The 19,185-nt window shown below is 38.2% G+C and overlaps 1 protein-coding gene across 9 annotated transcripts in view; it reads right to left on the bottom strand.

Annotated features, from left to right (window-relative positions):
- TNS3 (tensin 3) overlaps positions 1-19,185 on the bottom strand; it is a 210,413-nt gene that overhangs the window by 77,777 nt on the left and 113,451 nt on the right. For 8 of the 9 annotated variants that reach the window (XM_052697646.1, XM_052697648.1, XM_052697654.1 and 5 more), the window contains 8 exons: positions 15,212-15,262; positions 12,107-12,229; positions 10,177-10,241; positions 8,187-8,270; positions 6,582-6,694; positions 5,652-5,712; positions 5,466-5,541; positions 976-1,105 (listed from right to left, as the gene is read on the bottom strand). In XM_052697646.1, coding sequence (XP_052553606.1) covers positions 976-1,105; positions 5,466-5,541; positions 5,652-5,712; positions 6,582-6,694; positions 8,187-8,270; positions 10,177-10,241; positions 12,107-12,229; positions 15,212-15,262 — 703 coding nt within the window. The remainder of the gene's footprint in view (positions 1-975; positions 1,106-5,465; positions 5,542-5,651; positions 5,713-6,581; positions 6,695-8,186; positions 8,271-10,176; positions 10,242-12,106; positions 12,230-15,211; positions 15,263-19,185) is intronic. The other variant, XM_052697647.1, reaches the window with a different exon arrangement.

Here is a 19,185-nt window from a genome sequence, read left to right as displayed (position 1 = left end):
TTTGTTTACTTCTAAGAACAGTCACAAACAGAAAATATGAACTGTTCCCAAACTTCCCCCTAAAAACTGAACACTGAGTTTTAGGGTTTTTTTAGAAAACTGGAATAGTTCTGTATATTTACAAAATCACTACACTTGACCATAAAGCTTTCTTATAAGCACATGTGGCAGGAAAACATATTTGGTTTTAGTTTGTTAGAAACATAGGGTAGCAGAATTGCAATCCTTCCTATAAAAAGAAAACAAAACTGCAGTAATCCCTTGCGAAATACAAAGAGTAACTTGAAACATTTTCAAATATTTCAAAAAAATTTTGCCTCCATTTTTGGATACTCATTCAGAAACATGAAATAAGAGCACCATATTCAAATACGCTAGGTCACAAAACCAGCATCAGAGCTTCTGACTGTTATCTTCACAAAAAACACAATTGCTTATTAATTCCTACAATGGTGTCTAATGGACTCACTGTTTTAAACATGTCTGTTGTTAGGAGAAAATTTTTCATTATGAAACTGGTGAGGCACCTTCACAGGCCACCCAGAGAAGCTGGGGGTGTCCCATCCCTGGAGGTGTTCCACACCAGGTTGGATGGGGCCTTGGGCAGCCTGGTGTGGTGGGTAGCAGCCCTGTCTACAGCAAGGGGGTTGGAACTAGGTGATCTTCACAGTCCTTTCCAACCCAAGGAATTCTATGATTCTATTAAAAACATGAGAAGGTCAGTTAAGGACAATGAAGTAATAATGAAATCATTTTGACAGCTTAACCCAAATGAAAAACTTCCATTTTCATTGGGGTTCTGCCTGTGTTACAGTGCTACGAGTTAAACTAAAACAAAGTAATGTCCCTCCCCCTAAATAAAAAGATAGAAAAAAAGAATCCCAAAAACAGATCTTGAAGATTACCATCAAATGCACAGACACGCACATGCACTTCTTCCACATACTTATCCAAGCAATCACAGAAGGCAAGTACCTTTATTGGCACTGTCTAAGTCCTCTTTACCAAACACCAACCCATATCCTTGAATAGCTCCAGTATGAAACTGAAGGCGAAAAATCACATCACGAGTAGCTGATCGGTACTTTTTATGGTAACACTTCAGCTAGAAGGAGAAACAAACACGTTATTACAGAATTTTAAAGAAAAGATAGTTCTGGATGCATCACAAAAAAATACTATCTTTATCAGTATCAATCACCAATCAGTAAACTATCATTCAGAATCACATTTGCCACTACTATGTGGGAATGCTGACTCGTATCCATACGTCTTCACGGCATCCACCAAATTAGCATAAACTACAGCACAACCATTTCAAAATAAGTAAAGAATGCACAGATTTTATAGAAGCCTTCTCAGAAGTCATACAAGCTGATTACATCTACACTAGGACATTTTTTTAAACCCACTCTAGTGATAATAGGATCTTTTTTAATGTTACTATTGGCAGCTTATAGTAGTCTTGATACCCAGACTAGAAAAAGACAGAAAAATCCATCTAATAGGAATTAGAGTGGCTAAAAGTGAACAAAACAACACTATTCTTTAACACAACCCTCCTTTAGATCAGGCCTATCAATATTTTACTTACCACTTCCTAGTCAGCTGCAATTCATGATCACTAAGCATTTTTAAAGGAATACAAGAGTCAACATTTTGTTTACATCAGTCACCAGATTGAAAGGGATTTCAAGGTTTTATCATTAAGGATGCTACTGAAAAGTACTGAAAACAAAAAATAATAAAGTAACACAAAAGTAATCTTTTTCTAATCCAGAATGAAAAAAAAAAGTGTATTCTGGAAAGAAGATAATGAATAACCAAGGAACTAACAGTTATTCAAACTGAAGGGAACTGGAGTAGTATAAGAATGATGCAGGGGTTTGGGATGAAACACAGCTAATAAATTCTTCACACTACTGGATTTTAAATTCTAACGTAAGCTTTTGCTTTCTGCCTTCAATACACTAACTCTCTGATGCCTTAAATTCCAGCAGTTCATCAGAACTGACGTGGTGCATACAAAAACATGGTGCATTTTAGACCATATACCAGGAGTATCTGTCAGCAAAGGCATGGAAAACAGCAGTCAAAATATATCTGTAAAAATCATACATGGGTTTGGCTATAAGCTGCATTGAGGGTACTACCAGCCCCCAACTGGTAAGTCTGAAGCAGCACACTTTTCAAGAGAAGGAAAATAAAGGTAAGTTTCTGTTAAAGATCTATTTGACTCTACAGCACACTCTTTGAATATTATTCATGTTGAGATAGCTATTTGTCTCTTCAGCAGCAGCCCTAGGGATTATCCTGCAAAACAGCTTAAACTTTACTCCTTCCTCCACCTTTCAGTTAAGAAAGTCATTCACCTGAAAAATAACTTCTCATTCTAACCAAACTTCTGAAAGAAACAGGAGGAGCAATGCATAAAGACCTGATAGGCAGAAACATTTTCAAGTGTGAATGTCATCTTAACATTTTAAGTCTGTCTCAAAACAGTTGGTCTATATAGAAATTCACTTCAGTCTACACAGAAACAGAAGTAAGCTGCCAGTGATTCTAATCTAATCAGGCATCGTTATGGTGATTATAAGAAACAATCAAGGTACAGCTTTCTGCTTTGAGAAAGCTTTCCAGTACAACTGCTTTATTTCAAAAAGCATTTGAAGTTTGGTTAGACTGTTTTGTTTAGAAATTTAGGTTAAACTGGTGGCCATAAGGAAGACAGAACTGTTCTGCTGTTGCCTTCAGACAGCTAAGAGTTGAAGTCTTGCTTGGAATTTTGACTCCATTATCATCTGATGCCCTACTGAAAAATAATACAAGCTAGTGAAATATGCTGGGAAATAACTATATGCATTATCAGATGTCAATGCAGCTTTTCAACAGATATGGCATTGCTGTATCATCACAGTGTTAATGAATCCTCTAAACCTAAAACAAGTCTTTCAAACCAATTATTTCGAAGCAATGCTGTTCGATTAGATAAATCTTTTGGAATTGGAGGCAGGGCATCCTTTTTTTTTTTCCTGAAACCCTTAATGGTTTTGCTTAATCACTGCCAATAAACATGTGTAATTGAATGGAAGACTTTGTTTGGGAAATAATACCATGCTGAATAAGATGTTGGCTTGTTCAGAACTCAGAATTTCAGAAACATTCAGCATAGCTTAGGATTAATGAAATTGATCTGTTTCAAAAAGCGTTAGTGAAAAAACTGCTTGCTCGTTTTTCCTTTTAAACACTCTACATATACTGTTTGTGTAGACTTCTCTGACAAGCACTCAAATCTTGAATTTGGAAATGTCCCAGACCTCCAGAATATAAATTTATAACAGGATATTTAAAAATTTGTTTTGCAAGAAATATAGAAAGATGTTCTAAATTGAATGGAGAAGAGAAAAAAAGTAAAGGAAAGAAGGAGGAAGAAAATCAAAACGATTATTCCAAAATTTAGGGGGAAAAAAAGGAAAAAGGAAAGGGAATAGGAAAACAGGAAACATTCAAGTCTAACATTTCTCGGTTAAAAAAAAATACACCATATAAAAAGTCGTTCTGGAACCTACTAGCAATATATATCAGGCATACTCATTCTTCACAACACAGTCTCACCCCATCCTTATTCATTCTACTTGATCCCCTGCCCTCTTAGTTTAATTGAAAGGCACAGCAACTGTATTTTTTTACTTACCTCATGTGTAACTGCAAATCACAAGCAAGAAAGAAAGCAAAGAGATACAAAATGACAGTGCTGAAGTTCAGTATAGTTATGCTCTGCACACAGGAAACAGCATCTAGTTTTATGATTGCAGATCTTGCCTGCCAAGATGCAGGACAAGGATAATCTAACACTGAGTCACAAATATTCCCCAAGACAACTTTAATATAGATACTACAAACATTTCTGTACTTGATGCTATAAAATGGAAATGCTGAGAAAAATTCTTGTCATTCCTTAAAACATACCAGCCTGAGCTTTATAGGAATTTTCAATCATGTAAAAATCAAGGATGCTAACTAAATTCTCAACCTGTTTTTTAGTACTTCACCTACTTTGTACTGTATCAGTCATCGAGATCAGCTGCTTTGGATCCAGCTTGGCCAGTACCAGAGCAACCAATCTCAAGATACAAGGAAGTTTCAGGGATTTCCTTTGCCAGGGAAACACCAAGAAAGCAGAGCAACCCTATAGCTATGGGCAGTTCTCACAAACGAGGCTGACACACCATAGGCATTGCAAAGACTGCACCCACACCCCTAAAAGAAGCCTCAGAGAGGAGAGCACCGTATCTCTGCCTACCAAGCACAGGGCAGGCAAACAATGTGGGTGTCACCCACAGCATGCTGCAGCAGCCGGGGTAGTAGATCACACATCAGGGAACTGAGGTTCAGCCAGCTGCAGAAGCAAGTAGCACTCATTCCAGCTCACCCTTGAGGCAGAATGGTGAGCACTCAATGCCAAGCTAAAAATGCAGCTCTAAAAGGGGCGTATGCATCACCTACCCTGGACATTACCAGTGCCTCTGCCCAGACAGAGCAGTAAAGGAAGAAGAAGTTGTGCAGGCCCTGGTCAGCCCTGGTGCCTGGACCTTGCTCCTGGAGTAGAGGTGAGTGGCAAACTCACCTAAGTTGTGCCACTGAGGTGAAGGACCTCCTGCGACAGTGACTGAGCTGCAGGAGACAGTCAAAAGGCTGTGTACTAGCAGGAAGGCAGAAACAGAGATAGACAGATGGACTCGTGCAACCTGCACTGAATCCACTATCTGGGACCAAACAGCCCCAAACTCCCTCACCATTATATAGATTGGTTTGTTTAGCAATAGGAATTTGTTCATTAGTTTAAGAACCAATCTATTAGTTTAGCAAAAGGAAACCATGAGTGATAGTTTTAAAACCTCCCATTTCAACTTAAGTGGATGAATAGTCTTGCTGGAGCACCTCCCCTGTAGGGACAGGATGAGAGAGTTGGGGCTCTTCAGCTTGGAGAAAAGATGGCTCTGGGGGGATCTTATAGTGGCCTCCAAGTATCTGAAGGAAAGCATGAGAGGGACTTTTTACAAGGGCATGTAGAGATAGCATGAGGGGAAATGGCTGCAAACTGGAAGAGAGTAGATTTAGACTACATATCAGGTAGAAATTCCTTACTGTGAGATTGGTGAGATATTGGAACAGGTTGCCCAGAGAGGTTGTGGATTCCCCACTTTGGAGGCATTCCAGGCCACTCTGGATGGGGCTTAGAGCAGCCTATTCTAATGGGAGGTATCAGGTATCCCTGTCTACAACAAGAGGGTTGAAACTAAGATGATTAAGAGTTTCTTCCAACCCAACCCATCCTATGATTCCATGACTCTGTTTTTGCAAGATCATTTTATGTATTTATTTATTACAAACTTCCAGAACAGAAAGGAGACAATAATCTCACTGGCAAAATACTACACTTTCATTCAATACGATTAACTTACCATAATATCTCCTTTCAAAAGCTGGGCTGGCTCTATAGCAATGCAGATTCGGTTTTGATTTTCTGACTCTACACTACTTGAAGGAGATAAAAAAAAAAAAGGCACAGAAAAACACAGAATTATGGAATTCCGTAATTGTAAGAATTGAAACATATTTAAAAACAAAGGAAAATAACTGAGACTTACTATATTCCAGATGTATACACGGGTTGGGTAGCTTGGTATAACTTCAGAAAAGGCCGACAAGCTGTGAAGAAGTAAGCAAGGCAATTTTTGTAACTGTTTTTTTTTTGTGTCTAAATATTAGACCTTGGAAATTTCATGTATATCCAGACTGAATAAAGTGGCATGCAAAGTGATAAAATGTGAACTGTGAATACATTCAAAGCATAACTGGCTTTTTCTTTAAAAAGTGTAAGTTATAATTTAAGAAAAAGTTGCTTCTTCCTGGTCTTGAGACTAACTCCGAATTGGGAAGAAAGATTTTTTTTAAGGGTTCTAGTAAGAAGAAAGAAAATTATAATTACATTTCTGTCCTAAAGAAGAAGGAGACTTGACTATAAAACATAAAACAAGGTTCTCAGCTCTTCTACAAGAACTGGTAGCACAACTGTTCAGAAAACAGGCATCATTTCTTTATTTAATAGAGGACAAAAAATTATTTCCTTATACAGTATTTCTCTTCTGGTTCATTCAATGGGAATTATTAGACTGATATCAAGGAGTATCAACTCACCAACTTTTTACGTGGCCTGATAGAGACAGGACAAGGGGGAATTTTTTTAAACAAAAAGAGACTTGGATTAGATATTAGGAGGAAACTTTTCTACTCAGAGAGTGGGAGGCATTGGAACAGGTTGCCCAAAGATGTTGTGGATGCTCCCACCCTGGATGTGTTCACAGCCAGGTTGGATGGGGCCCTGGGCAGCCTGATCTAGCGGTAGGCAACCTGCCCAGTGCAGGGGGGTTGGAACTAGATGACCTTCAACATCCCCTCCAACCCAAGCCATTCTATGATTTCCTGTTACTCTGAGTTTCATGCATGATTTTTGAAAGTTTCAGAATGAATAGAAGGCTTTAAACCTACACAGGGATATGAAAATATACATAATTTACCTCCCCCAGCATCAAAGCTTGGGATGCCATGAAGGATAACATAGTGCAGGAAAAGTGAAGCTGTATTCATTTTCACAGATCCAGATAGAAGGCCACTTAGAAACTGCACATATCTAAAAATGCAAAGTTTATCTTCATTAGCTAGTAGCAGAAATACAACCGTATCAGGGAAGTACATTCTTTACGCTAGTATTTCTAGTCCATGGGTACTGAAAGCATTGTGACATTACTTATGGCTCTAGAAGAGTGATCTTTGCAAAACAGCATGAAAATACATTTTAATTTACAAAATTACTGAATACATAGCTGTTTAACTGGTAATGCCAAAAGTCTTCATTTTAGTTATTTACATCACTACTTTAAACACGGAAGTAACTAGAAGCAATAGCGAAATCAATCATTTTGGTATGCATTTTTATTCACAACTAGAAGTCTGAATTGGCTCTTGCAACAGCATGAAATGGACCCCACTCCATTTACACTGAAGCACACTTCCTCATTAAAGCAGAAGTTTTAAGGTCCCCGTCAAAAGTATTAACAGAAAGACTAAAGTGGGCAAATAACACCTTTATTCTAGGAAGTCATCTCAGTCAGTACCAGAAGAAAATTATTATAGTAATGTGAAAATCATTGCATTGCTGCTGTTTTCATTTGGAAACGTGCATAGTGCAGGACTGCTCATAAACTGCACAGCATTGCACACTGCAGCATAGCTATTATTTTTCAAGTGAAAAAGGACTCTTTAAAATACCAAGTAAGTTTATGACGCAATGGAAAAGCTTTTCTTACTTAGAGATGCAGAAAATTGAGTGTCGCATGTTTGCTGTTTTTTTTTTCTAGTTTAATTACTAGCAAAGCCTTATCCTTTACACGACTTCTAAAAACTACTGTCTGCATGCTGACTAAGACCAAACCTAAGCAGTAATTATTCAATCAAATCCAGGGGAATTTTTACGTTTGTAGAAGAAGATCATGCCATATCAGAGTTACTTGTCTAATGGATATCAGTCTCTTTTGGTATGAAGCCTCGGTTACTGTATACCAAAAGCAGGCACAGAGCCAACCTCAGAACTATTCACTTCCCGAACTGCTTCATTTGAATCCTAACACATTCTTATTTGTGCAGATGGACTGAACAGGTAAGACATCCAGATAGACAGAATATATAGTGAATGTTTTGACAAGAACTTAATAGCATGGACATGGAACAGTTGGACAATCTACAGATCCTACAAGCAAGTGGTAATAAAAAATCTTTATTGCACGTTAGTTAGCAAGTACTCCGTAGGCATCATTAATACTACATAAAAAAGAGTTTTATCTTGCAGCAAATAAGAAATAAACAGTGGTACCCTCTTTTTGCTAACAAACAATACGCTGAAAAACCATGCTGTGTGGTACAGAAGATCTAATCTACCTCAATCTACATGCTGGAATTGAGGGTACAATTTCATCAGTGAAGATCAGTACAAGATAAAATACTAAGAGTTCAGAAGTTGCTAGAGAATCTTTTGGAAACAGCCTTCATACAGCAAAGAAGGGATTAAAGTACGGGGGCAGAATATAACATTTCTTATTGGTATGAATTAAAAATAAGCCAAATACCTTTTCTGGGATGGTTGCATTAAAGCTGAAACTTTGTCATCAAAGAATTTCTTCATAGCAAATCTGTCTAGAGCCTGATCAGCACTGTCAAAACAGAGGCACAGACACCATGTTATTCCATTTTGGTGTTATCTTGGAAATTCATCAGGTTACTGCTTGAAATATAGCAAAGTAGTTGGAAGGGAAAAAAGAAAATGAAGGAAGAAGAAAATAAAAAACTATCTAGCCAAAAACCCTAGCATTTACAGGTCACATATTTTTTGTTTCTTACTGACACCTTCATATTCCAACCTTTAAGGCAGGTTTCTTCTGGAGTCCAAGGATCTTCTCCCTTACTCAATTATTTGAACATTTCCATCATGAAACAATGCAATAAAATGTATCAAAAGTAAGGAAAAGGATACTTGCCATCACTTCTGCAATGTTCTGTAGGTGAGTTATGTGAGAAATAGACACTCTGTTTTTAAAAAGCAGCAGCAGCGCTATGGAGATGAAAAGCACTACCTAGCTCTTACTGCAATACAGCCCATCAGGTGCAAGATATGCCAGGCTGGAGGATCATTCAAGCAGTCAAACAATTTAATCCAACTTTTGTTTCTTCTGCCCTGAGCCACCAAAGCCATGGATGTTTTAAATAAAAGTACATATCTTCGAAGAATAAATGCTCTCCAACAGATAACTACAAATTCTTCAAATGTACACCTAAGAAACAAACATAGTCAGAAGAACACACACTTTCTTTCATTCTCTGCCCAGAACAGAAATGGCTCCACTGGGGGTCTTCAGGATCAATGTAGATGAATACAAGGGCTACAGAAAAAAAAATCAAAACACCACAAACAGAGGAGCCAAAAATCAGTAAGAATGCTGTTAATCACACCTCTCCTGTAACATGCTATGCTCATTCTGTTATACTGAAACCATGTGCCTCATAACAGATAGAGCTGACAGTGTTAATTAGCATCAGGATGTTTTTAAAAAAATTGCTTCAAAATGATTGGACTCTAGCATCTAAAATTTGAAATTCCATGTCTCATTCAAATGAAATGAGTTCCAAGGGAAAAAAAGAAAGCAGGTTCTTGTTTATTGCTTGTGAAAATGTGTAACCAATGGTGGCAGTTGTGTTAAAAATAGTGCTCTGCAGCTGAGAAAGTGCTCTATCAGACAGTGTCGTGTTCTCTGTATTTGTTGTAGTTCCCACGGAAATAAATAGGAGGCATTAATTTCAGAGTAACTGGCATTCTTATTTCTTCAGTATATACTGGCAAATACATAATGCACTTCTTAACCTACTTTTACCTGTCAATCAGGTTTACTAAAATATACACCAATTATTTTGTGACATACTGCTCATACAGTGTGTGAAAGTTTTTACACACTGTGCTCATGGGCTTTTACCCATGAGAAATTTGCTAATAGCCTATAGTGATCCAGAACGTCATCCATTGCAGTGCTGAAATTCATTACTGACAGGTTGGTGTGAAGTCAGAATAAAGTCTTAATTTCCACTTAAGAGTGGAAATTTTATATGTTTGTGTTTCTGTGTAAGTGTATACATATGTATATAATCACATACATGCATGTGTTTGTTTAAGTATATAAACATACAACATTGACATATATATAAAGCAAAAACAACATTAAGGAAAAATAATTTGATTAAAAAGCAAAAACAAAAAAACAAAATACTTCATCCAATTGACAGCATGTATAATCTTTATTGACATAAACTGCCATCTGTCAGTTCATAATTCAATCACTCTAAAGGAAAAAAAAAAGGAAACCAAGCAATCAAACACTTGTTAAAGCCAGCTGAAGACCTGGTCCTTCAAGATGTTTTAAGACACAACCCAAGATTGCTGAGAAGCCATGGTAACAAACCTTGAGCAGGGAACTGCTACAACAACTCCACAACACCTTTTTCTTACGTTTTCCTTTTTGTTAAAAAAGCACAATATGTATTTTTTTCTTTCCATTATTCATAACTGACCTTGTAGAAACACTGGTGAAATGCATATACGATGAAATGACTACGCCAATCCTTCCTCTTCCTCCCTGCATCAGGAAAGATATTATTTATTTAATCCATACTGCAGATCATTATTTTACTTGACACATATTGAACAGAACTTTACAGCAGGAGATTCACAAACTCTCTTTGCTCATGCATTTCATGTCTTGTTTAAAGGTGTTAATGACGGACAGAAGAGCTTCCCTCTCTATTGCAAACTGGTTGACATTTACATGAAAAATGTTAAACAGGGTTTCTACAATGTGTGTCAAGTCCTACTGAATTAGCAGAAAGCTTGAACAAACGGATAACAAAACACAGAGTAAAGCCTAGCTCTCCAGCAGTAATGATTTTCTTCAATCACATTACCTAGGTCGGGAGATGGTGAGCAATTGCTTGTGCATCACTTGTTATATACATTTTTACATATGTATTTGTCATTTCTATATATAATCATTATCTTTTTCCTTTTCTTTGCCTTAGTAAGTAGTTTTATCTCAACCCAAGAGTTCTATTTTGCTTTTTCCAATTCTCACTGCCATCCTCCTGGGAAGGGGAAAGTGAGCAAACAACCTTGTGGTGCTCAGCTACCTGCTGGATTATACCACAACAGAAAAGCATATGATTTCTGACAGGTTTTGTTACTTTTACCTGCTTAACCAGAGCACCTATAGCAGACTACCAACTGTTGCTTATTTTTCTATGAGGAAAAAAAAAAAAAAGTTTCAAGATTTTATCGAATACTTTATATGATCAGTGCAATTTACCAGGTGGCAGATCTTGCTAATTTCAAAAGATTTTCAGACTGTCAGCTGACACAGGATAGTTGCATCTATTTTTGTGTTCGAAAACTTTTAAGTCATCACCAAGAGGCATGAATCAACTACGCCAATTTGCAAATAAAATACTTCATAATACCTTGCCCCTTTTCTTTTGTCCTGTATATGGGCCATCCTCTTGGCTGTGGTCCTTCAGCTAGTAAGAACTCTCTAATGCCTCGATTCTACCTGCAGGTGACACACGACTAGAGACTATACAACTCAATGTAAACTGCAAAGTTTCGGTCCCGTATCACCCTCATTTTGTTTAATGTCACATCTGCCAACAATACAGAGATTTACCTACGTCAGCAGCACAGTTGCTAACTCAGTTCTGAACTCGTTGCTCAGAACTAATTTGTTTCTAATCAAGGCTTTTCTTCATTTTTCTTATGTGAGCAAGGAGAAGCAGCAGCACTGCACAATAGCAAGCTTCACTGTATGACAGTGCAATTACAGTTAGAACCTCTCAGTCCAGGAGGTACGAGGTACTCAATGCACTGATTTCCTCCAGACATACCAGATAGTGATGATCTATGAGATACAGAGCTCTGCTATATATTCAACTCTGTGAGCCACATTTACAGACAAAAAACATAGCCCAGGAAAAGGTACCCTGAACACCCACTTTAGCATACTAAAAGCAGTTTGGATACTTAACCTATGATGATCTGCAGTGTGGATGCAACTGACTAAGGTTCAGCCCATGATACATCACCTATGCTTGCCCAGCAACAAAATGTCAAAAATGTCATAGAATATAAAATGCTTCTGAAGAATTTTCCTCTGAGCTAGAAAAACTCAAGACTTACAGAAGAAGTGATGTCCTTTGAAGAAGCAAACTAACATAATTGCATGCTATACTCTAGTAGAATAGAGGCAAGAACAGTACTAAAAAAAAAGCAGAGATAAAAAGTATGCAAGTGCAGTGGATTTAAGCCTACTGAAATCAACTGAAGATTTGGCAAACAGTTTCCAACACTAAAAACAGAGCAATCTTCATTTTTATTTTTCAATGAGTAAGGATAAAGGACAATCTTTTCAAAAATAAATTCAAACTGATAGTCAGCAAGGACACAAAACTCACTTACTTTGCAATGGATCACCACCACACGCTGAGGATCACTGTTCAGCCATGATTCCATAGCCTTGCAGATGGTGCACACCTTATCAAGAGGTGGTGCATGGAGATCAGGCCACCCCACATCCATAATCTGCAGAGAATTACTTCACATGTTACACTTGAATGATATGATATAATGAAGTATGTTAACAGTTCTTTTAAGGAGAAGAATGGGCTAGTGTTTTGTTGTTGCTGTTGTTTTTCACTTTGTTTAAAAAAATGGTACATTTGTAAAAAGAAACACTCTTCCCAAAGCCATCTACCACTGATACATCAAAACATTTCTGAAGATCTTTATTTCTTAAAGAATTTTCGATTAGAAATCAAGCTAATTTTAAATAGCAAAATACTTGTAAGGTCAACATTACAACACAGAACGTTCACTGATCTGGTCAAATATTTTAAAATCATTTTTATTTTGTTTAAAATTTCTTTTCTTTGTATGCAAAAGGTTTGATTCATTCATTTTTCCTATTCAAATTCAATCACCATATAATACTGCTTCTTCAACATATTATCACAGAATATTCTGAGGTGGAAGGGACTCACAAGGAGCATGGAGCCCAACTCCTGGCTCCACACAGGATCACACAAAATTCAAACCACACTTCTGAGAGCATTATCCAAAGCTTCTTGAACTCTGTCAGGATTGGTGCCTTGACCTCTGCACTCGAGAGCCTGTTCCAGGCCTGGACACCGGATATTTTCCTAATATCTAACCTGGACTTAGACTGATGCAACTTTATGCCATTCCCTCAGGTCCTGTTACTGGTCATCAGAGAGAAGTGATCAGTGCCTGCTCCTCCATTCCCCTTGTGAGAAAGCTGTAGGCAGCCATGAGGTTACCACTCAGCCTACTCTTCCCTAAGCTGAAGAAACCATACGACTTCATCTGCTCCTCATATGCCTTGGCCTCTAGATACCTCACCATCTTCAAAGTCTCTCCTTCAGATGCTCTATGTATTTTCTTATGCTGTGCTCAAAACTGACACACCAGTCACAGGAGTCTTCCCACCAGGTTTCACTTACGACTGAGCCAAGACTTCTAGCTTCTCCTGCTTGCTCCTCATCTGCATGCACTGATGTAGAAACATTCTGGAAGTGTTTCAATGTACCTAACAACTCATGGAGCAGACTGAAGGATCTCACCCTCAAATTTTGGTGTGCCATACCATAGCTTATAACTGGTGAGCCTGGTTTTATCCCTCTCTCCCTTCAAATCTGTTTCAAAGCTCTATCAAAAAGCCCTGCTAACTCCCATACAGTCCTTGCTCTGAGAAAGGTGCATCCCATCAGGTGCCAGGAGACCTGGTGCTGCACAGACTATTCTACGACCCGAAGACCTGAAGTTCTGCCAATGTCCAGTCCGGAAGCCATGAACTGATCAGAGATCTGCCTGCTCCTTTCATTACTATTTCCTTCTACTGAGAGGATAGAGGAAAGTAATTACGCTAAGGCCCTGAAGTCTCTTTGATAGCTCTAGAACTTTTTGCTATTTCATCATTGCCAACAATAAAAAACGATAATGGAAAATAATCTTAGGGCTACTGAGTTTTCTACTAATGTCTTTTATTCAGGCCCAAGCCCCAGTGAGGCAGTAGACTTCTCTACGGCATCGGTCCAGTTGGTGTATCAGGCTCCCTGCTCCCTTCAGAAGAGGGTCACCTAGGACAACCACCTTTCTTTTTCTTGGGATAAGTGGACATGATATAGGGCAAAGTTCTAGGTGACTTGTCCAATCTTGATGATCCTTCATTCACGTCACTGTTTGCCTCTCCACCAAATTTCACAGCCTCATACCTACTGCAAAGGGGCATCTCTGGATGAGGTGGATGAAATAGGCAGGGAGAGGATTCAGCTGGTGCTCAGCAGAAACCTGCTTCCATTCCCCTCTGTCTCTTCAGCCATTGCCAGATGGCAGGAGTGTATTGCATGCATATTTTTAAGTGACAATATTGGACACTAATAAAAACACTAACCATGAACAATTTAAATCTTTCATGATGAATTAAGTACTCAAAAGTTCAATAATAAGAGCCTTTTAAATAATTTTCTCCAAATTAAATCTATTGCAATGAGGATGCATCTGTCTGACTCATGCATTATAATAGCTGCTGAAGAGCAACCTGAATTTGTTTTTTACAACAAATACAAGGGCTGCTCCAAAAGTACTGCCTTCTATTTTATTATGCTGGTCTAACACATCAGAGATGTGGTAGCAGAGATTGAACCTTCCCAACAATATTCCATTACAGTTTATTGTTGTAGCAGTGGGGTAGTTTGACAAACTAGTAAGCAATTGAATTCCTCAGTGCAGAAAAAATGGCACCTATTGACAGTCACTGATGCTTGCAGAACATTTGTGGAGACCAAACAGTGGATGTTAGCAGAGTGAGACAGTGGGTGATGTGCTTCAGCAGAGACATGAAAGACAAGCCACATTCCAAATGGTCATGCAGACTTTCAAAGTCCAGCATGCAGGCTCTTGTCCACCACTGGTAAAAATACATACTTTATGGTGGTGGCCGTGTTGAAAAGTAGCGTTCTGTAACTGAGAATCTGCTCTGTCAAATAGTGTTATTGTGCTATTGTGCTACAAATAGGACACACCACCTTCAGAGTGACCTACACAGAACACTTAGAAGGAAAAAGCGTGAGGAAAAACAGAAGACTGACATCAACAGGTCTTTCCCCTGTGTCTCTATTGTACAAAGAAGCAGCAATGAAAAGACAATATGAAAGTAAAGTTTGCATTTGAATTGAGTTCACTAGCTTCAGCCATTAGACAGTATACTAGAGCACATTAGCTTCTGATATCCTGTGAGTACACAAGAAAAGCACAGTTGGAGTAAATTTTATTTCACTCAATAAATTTTTTCAGTAGCCACAACAGGTTTCAGTGTGTGAAGTCTAAGAAAAAAAAAATCTTTGAAAGGCACAGGCCAAACAGGTATAACACTTGAAAGTTATCTTACTCCGCAGCAAGTCTTGAAAAGCTTTAAGACTTATTAGGCCATTTAAATTACATTTGACAATACAGAAAAAGAGGTGTGATATGGAAAAGAATCAGTACCTTTGGGTTAAGCTTGGTAAGGTCGTATCTCTTTTCAGAAAGGTTTAGTACCTGTTGACAAGGAAAAGAGAAAATACCAACAATTAACACTTCAGAATTTATGTAGTAAATCACTACTTGAAACAGATGATTACTATTGAAATGGCAGTTGTAGGACTTCAGGCTTGCTTACTATTTTACTGAACTAAATTAACATTTATACTCAGTTAATGTAAGTAAATGTATTTTAGGTACTGTCCATAATAAACTGAGTTTTGTCATGGTTTCATGGTTTCCTTTGGTATTCTACAGTATAACATCCCCAGGGATGGATATACAGCCCAACCACTTGTCCAAACTGCACTGGAACAGAGTGATGCTCCAAAGCAACTGCAGTACATTGATGGCATTATCGTGTGGACAACACAGCAGAGGAAGTTTTCAAAAAAGGAGAGAGAATAAATCCTTCTATGAGCTGGTTCCAGTATTAAGCAAAACAAAGTGAAAGGACCCGCATAGGAAATTCACTTCCTAGGGATAAAGTGACAAGATGGACGTCGTCACATCCAAACGGATGTGATCAACAAAATCACTGCCGTGTCTCCGCTCACTAATAAAAAAGAGCCACGATCTTTTCTGGGTGTAGTAGGCTTTTGGAGAATGCATGTTCCAAACTATAGCCTCGCTGTAAGCCTCCTTTATCAGATGACATGGAAGAATAAATTTACTTGGGGCCCTGAACAGCCGTAGGCTTTTGAGCAAATTAAGCAGGAGACAGCCTGTGCCTTGGACCTGGGGCCTGTATGGATGGAACATGATGTAAAGAACATCCTCTACATGCTGCTGGAGAGAAAGGTCCCACTTGGGGACCATTTGGTAAAGAGCCTCAAGACAAAGTCTGATCCCTTGGATTCTGGAGTCAAAAGTACAGGGGGTGTGAAGAGTGCTACACTCCAACTAAAAAGGACATCTTGGCCGTGTATGAGGGTCTTCAGGTTGCTTCCAAAGTACAGTACTGAAACACAGCTCGTTCTGGCACCTCGACTGCCAGTGCTGAACTGGATGTTTAAAGGAGAGGTTTCCCCCACACATCTTGCTACTGATGCCACTTGGAGTAAGTGGGTTGCACTGATTACACAATGAGTGTGGATGGGGAACCTGAGCTGTCCAGGGATCCTAGAGGTCATCAAGACTTCATTTTTTCCATTTCCGTTTTCCATCTGCAGGGAAAGATAAAGACTTCCCCTTCTTTGCTCCCTATCTGCTTCACCTACAACATTAGAGATGTTGGTTTCAGAAACTCTCCCATTTTATTTATTAGCTTCACTTCCAATCATATTGTATTATATTGCATTCTCTCACATTCTGCTACTGTACTTAGAAAGTGTTTCCCCTTAGCTCGCTGCCGTCACTTCCCTTCATCAAGGCCCATCTCCCTCCCTTTTCCTTCCCCACAACATCCCAGGGCATGGATTCATGGGCCCCTCTGCCCCCTTGACACAGTCCATACATGATATTATATGATGAAGCTAAATGTACACTTCAAAAAAGACAGTAAAGTTTTCTTCATTTTATTTATTTCACGTGGATTTATTTCAGTTAAGGGTATACTGAGAGAGACCTGGACACCAAGCAAAAAAAATGTGGTTATGTCTTATATATTTGAATCTGAGCGCATGGTCCACAAAATATTGGTCAATGAAAACTCCACCTAGTGCTTAACAAGATACAGCTAAGGATACAGACTGCTTATATACAGAGCAGCATACAGAAGTATGTCTGAATGTATCATCAGAAAATACCTTGAATCAGTATCAATCAAAAACAAATAACTAGAAATACTAGTACTGAATAAGTGAAACATTGCTAATGAGCAAGATTCTCATTCAAAATGTGGCTAATTTACATCACAGAGATCTAAGTACAGATGATGACATTCATAAGCATTTAAGAAGTCTCATTATACTGCCAGAACGGGATAAAAAGACCATAAACATGACTGAGAATCAAATGAGACACAAGTCTACTATGAACTTAGCTACCACCACCAGACAACTTAAGAACCCTTTTCAAAAGTGTACTACCCCACCTGAATTAACCAGCACTCTCATCAGCAGTCTCAGCAAAGAAGCTAAGAACTGAAGAGGAAAAACTAAATCACTTTGCCTCTAAAAGCTGCTGCCTGATGCTCAAGGACACAGTGAAAAAGGGAAGATGTTACACCACCTTTAGAGAAAATTACAGTTTGTGAACATGAATTTCCCTCAGAGAAAGAAAAGCACACACAAATTAACAACAAAAAAAAAAAATTAACAGATATTCAAGAAAACAGCTTGCATTTTAAGCTGTATAATGTTACAGAATCATGCAGTGTTAATCATAAAAGGTATACATCACTTTAACTGACCTCAAACCCTGAAAAAAAAGAAATCTTACAACATCCTTATTCAACAGGGAACAGAGTCTTTATTCCTGTATTCTGTGTGCATTTTAAACAGATTACTGCTGAAACAAGTAAAGAGTAAACCAAATTTGTGTATGCATAGCCATGCTATTTTGGTTCAGGAAGATGTATCAACATTTGAAATTAAGGCTGTAGTTATTCTTCCAGAAATACCCAGTGTAATTTAGCAGGAATTAAACCAAAAATGCTTTCCAAACGACTGTATAAGAGAGTCTTATTTATAAAATACAAGGACTCTTAAAATGTGCATTTAAATGGTGTAAGAAATCAATTACCTACAATTTTCAGAAAAGAAAATGGTGTGATTCGGTGAGAACTTTTCTATATCCATGTATCTTGGTATGTTTAAGATCAGTTTACAAATCACAATTGGTATTGGTCATCACTGTATCAGATGCCAAATTGAAATATGGGGACATAGCCAAGTTCCTGCGAAGCACAGAGCAGAGACCAAACTCAGATACTATAGTGGCACGTCCGAAGAAGGCACAGGACCAGTGTTTCATATAAAGAAACAACAAAAAAAATGGCTATGGAATGTTTTCAAGAAAAGCATATGCAATAAATAGATGCAAGTGGAAGATGAATTGCATTCTTTTTAGCCTCTTTTTGTTTATTCAATATACAGTTACTAATATTTTAGGAAGGAATTTTAAACACTAATCTTTAATTCTATGAAAAGTCCTAAAATTTAGGTCAAAATCATCTAATAAATAAAAAATGAAGTAATTAAAAGAAATGAGCAGAGCAAAATCAACTGCTCCATCTTATACACAGTGGAGAAGAAACATCCCCCAGTCTTGCACGTAATATGAAAGGTGTACTATGGTCGTTACAACTCTAAGTACCAGCAAGGCAAAAATTCACCAGTCTGGACCCATTTCATTAAGGATAATGGACAGACAGAGCAAGCAAGCAAAACTATTTTATCAGTCAGGAACAAATTGACGCACTGAAATCAGCAGAAGGCTGATGAGGGGTACAATGCAGGCAAAGACACATATGGGCAAAACATGACATGAACTAAAATTAACATGAACAGCTCTAACTAGAAAAACTGCAGCACAGGTGAAAAGGTGGAGATCCTTCTACATTTTTACTTCAGTGTTTACTGGCCCTCAGAAATCCCAGACTCCAGAGGAAGGATGAATTCCTCTTGGTTGAGGAGGAGCTGGTCAAAGGTAAGTTAGGCAAAATCAATGTCCACAAATCACAGAATCCTTAAAGTTGAAAGAGACCTTAAAAGGTCATCTAGTCCAACTCTCCTGCAACAAAGAGGGACATCCACAGCTAGATCAGGTTGCCCAGAGCCTGATCCAGCCTTACCTTCAGAGTCTCCCATACTGAATCTCTGGACCACCTGTTTCAGTGCCTCACCACCCTCACTGTAAAAGACTTTTTCCTTATATCTAAACTAAATCTATCCTCCTTGATACAATTTCCCTTTGTTCTATCATAACAGACCTTGCCAGAGACACTTGGCTGTCCCCTTCTTTCCTGTAGCTCACTATTAGATACTCTCAGGCTGCTA

This window comes from Tympanuchus pallidicinctus, unplaced genomic scaffold (genome assembly GCF_026119805.1).
Source record: "Tympanuchus pallidicinctus isolate F22 unplaced genomic scaffold, pur_lepc_1.0 scaffold31, whole genome shotgun sequence".
NCBI lineage: Eukaryota > Metazoa > Chordata > Aves > Galliformes > Phasianidae > Tympanuchus > Tympanuchus pallidicinctus.
The sequence above is the reverse complement of the archived record's forward strand: the minus strand, read 5'-3'. Positions and strand labels throughout refer to the sequence as shown.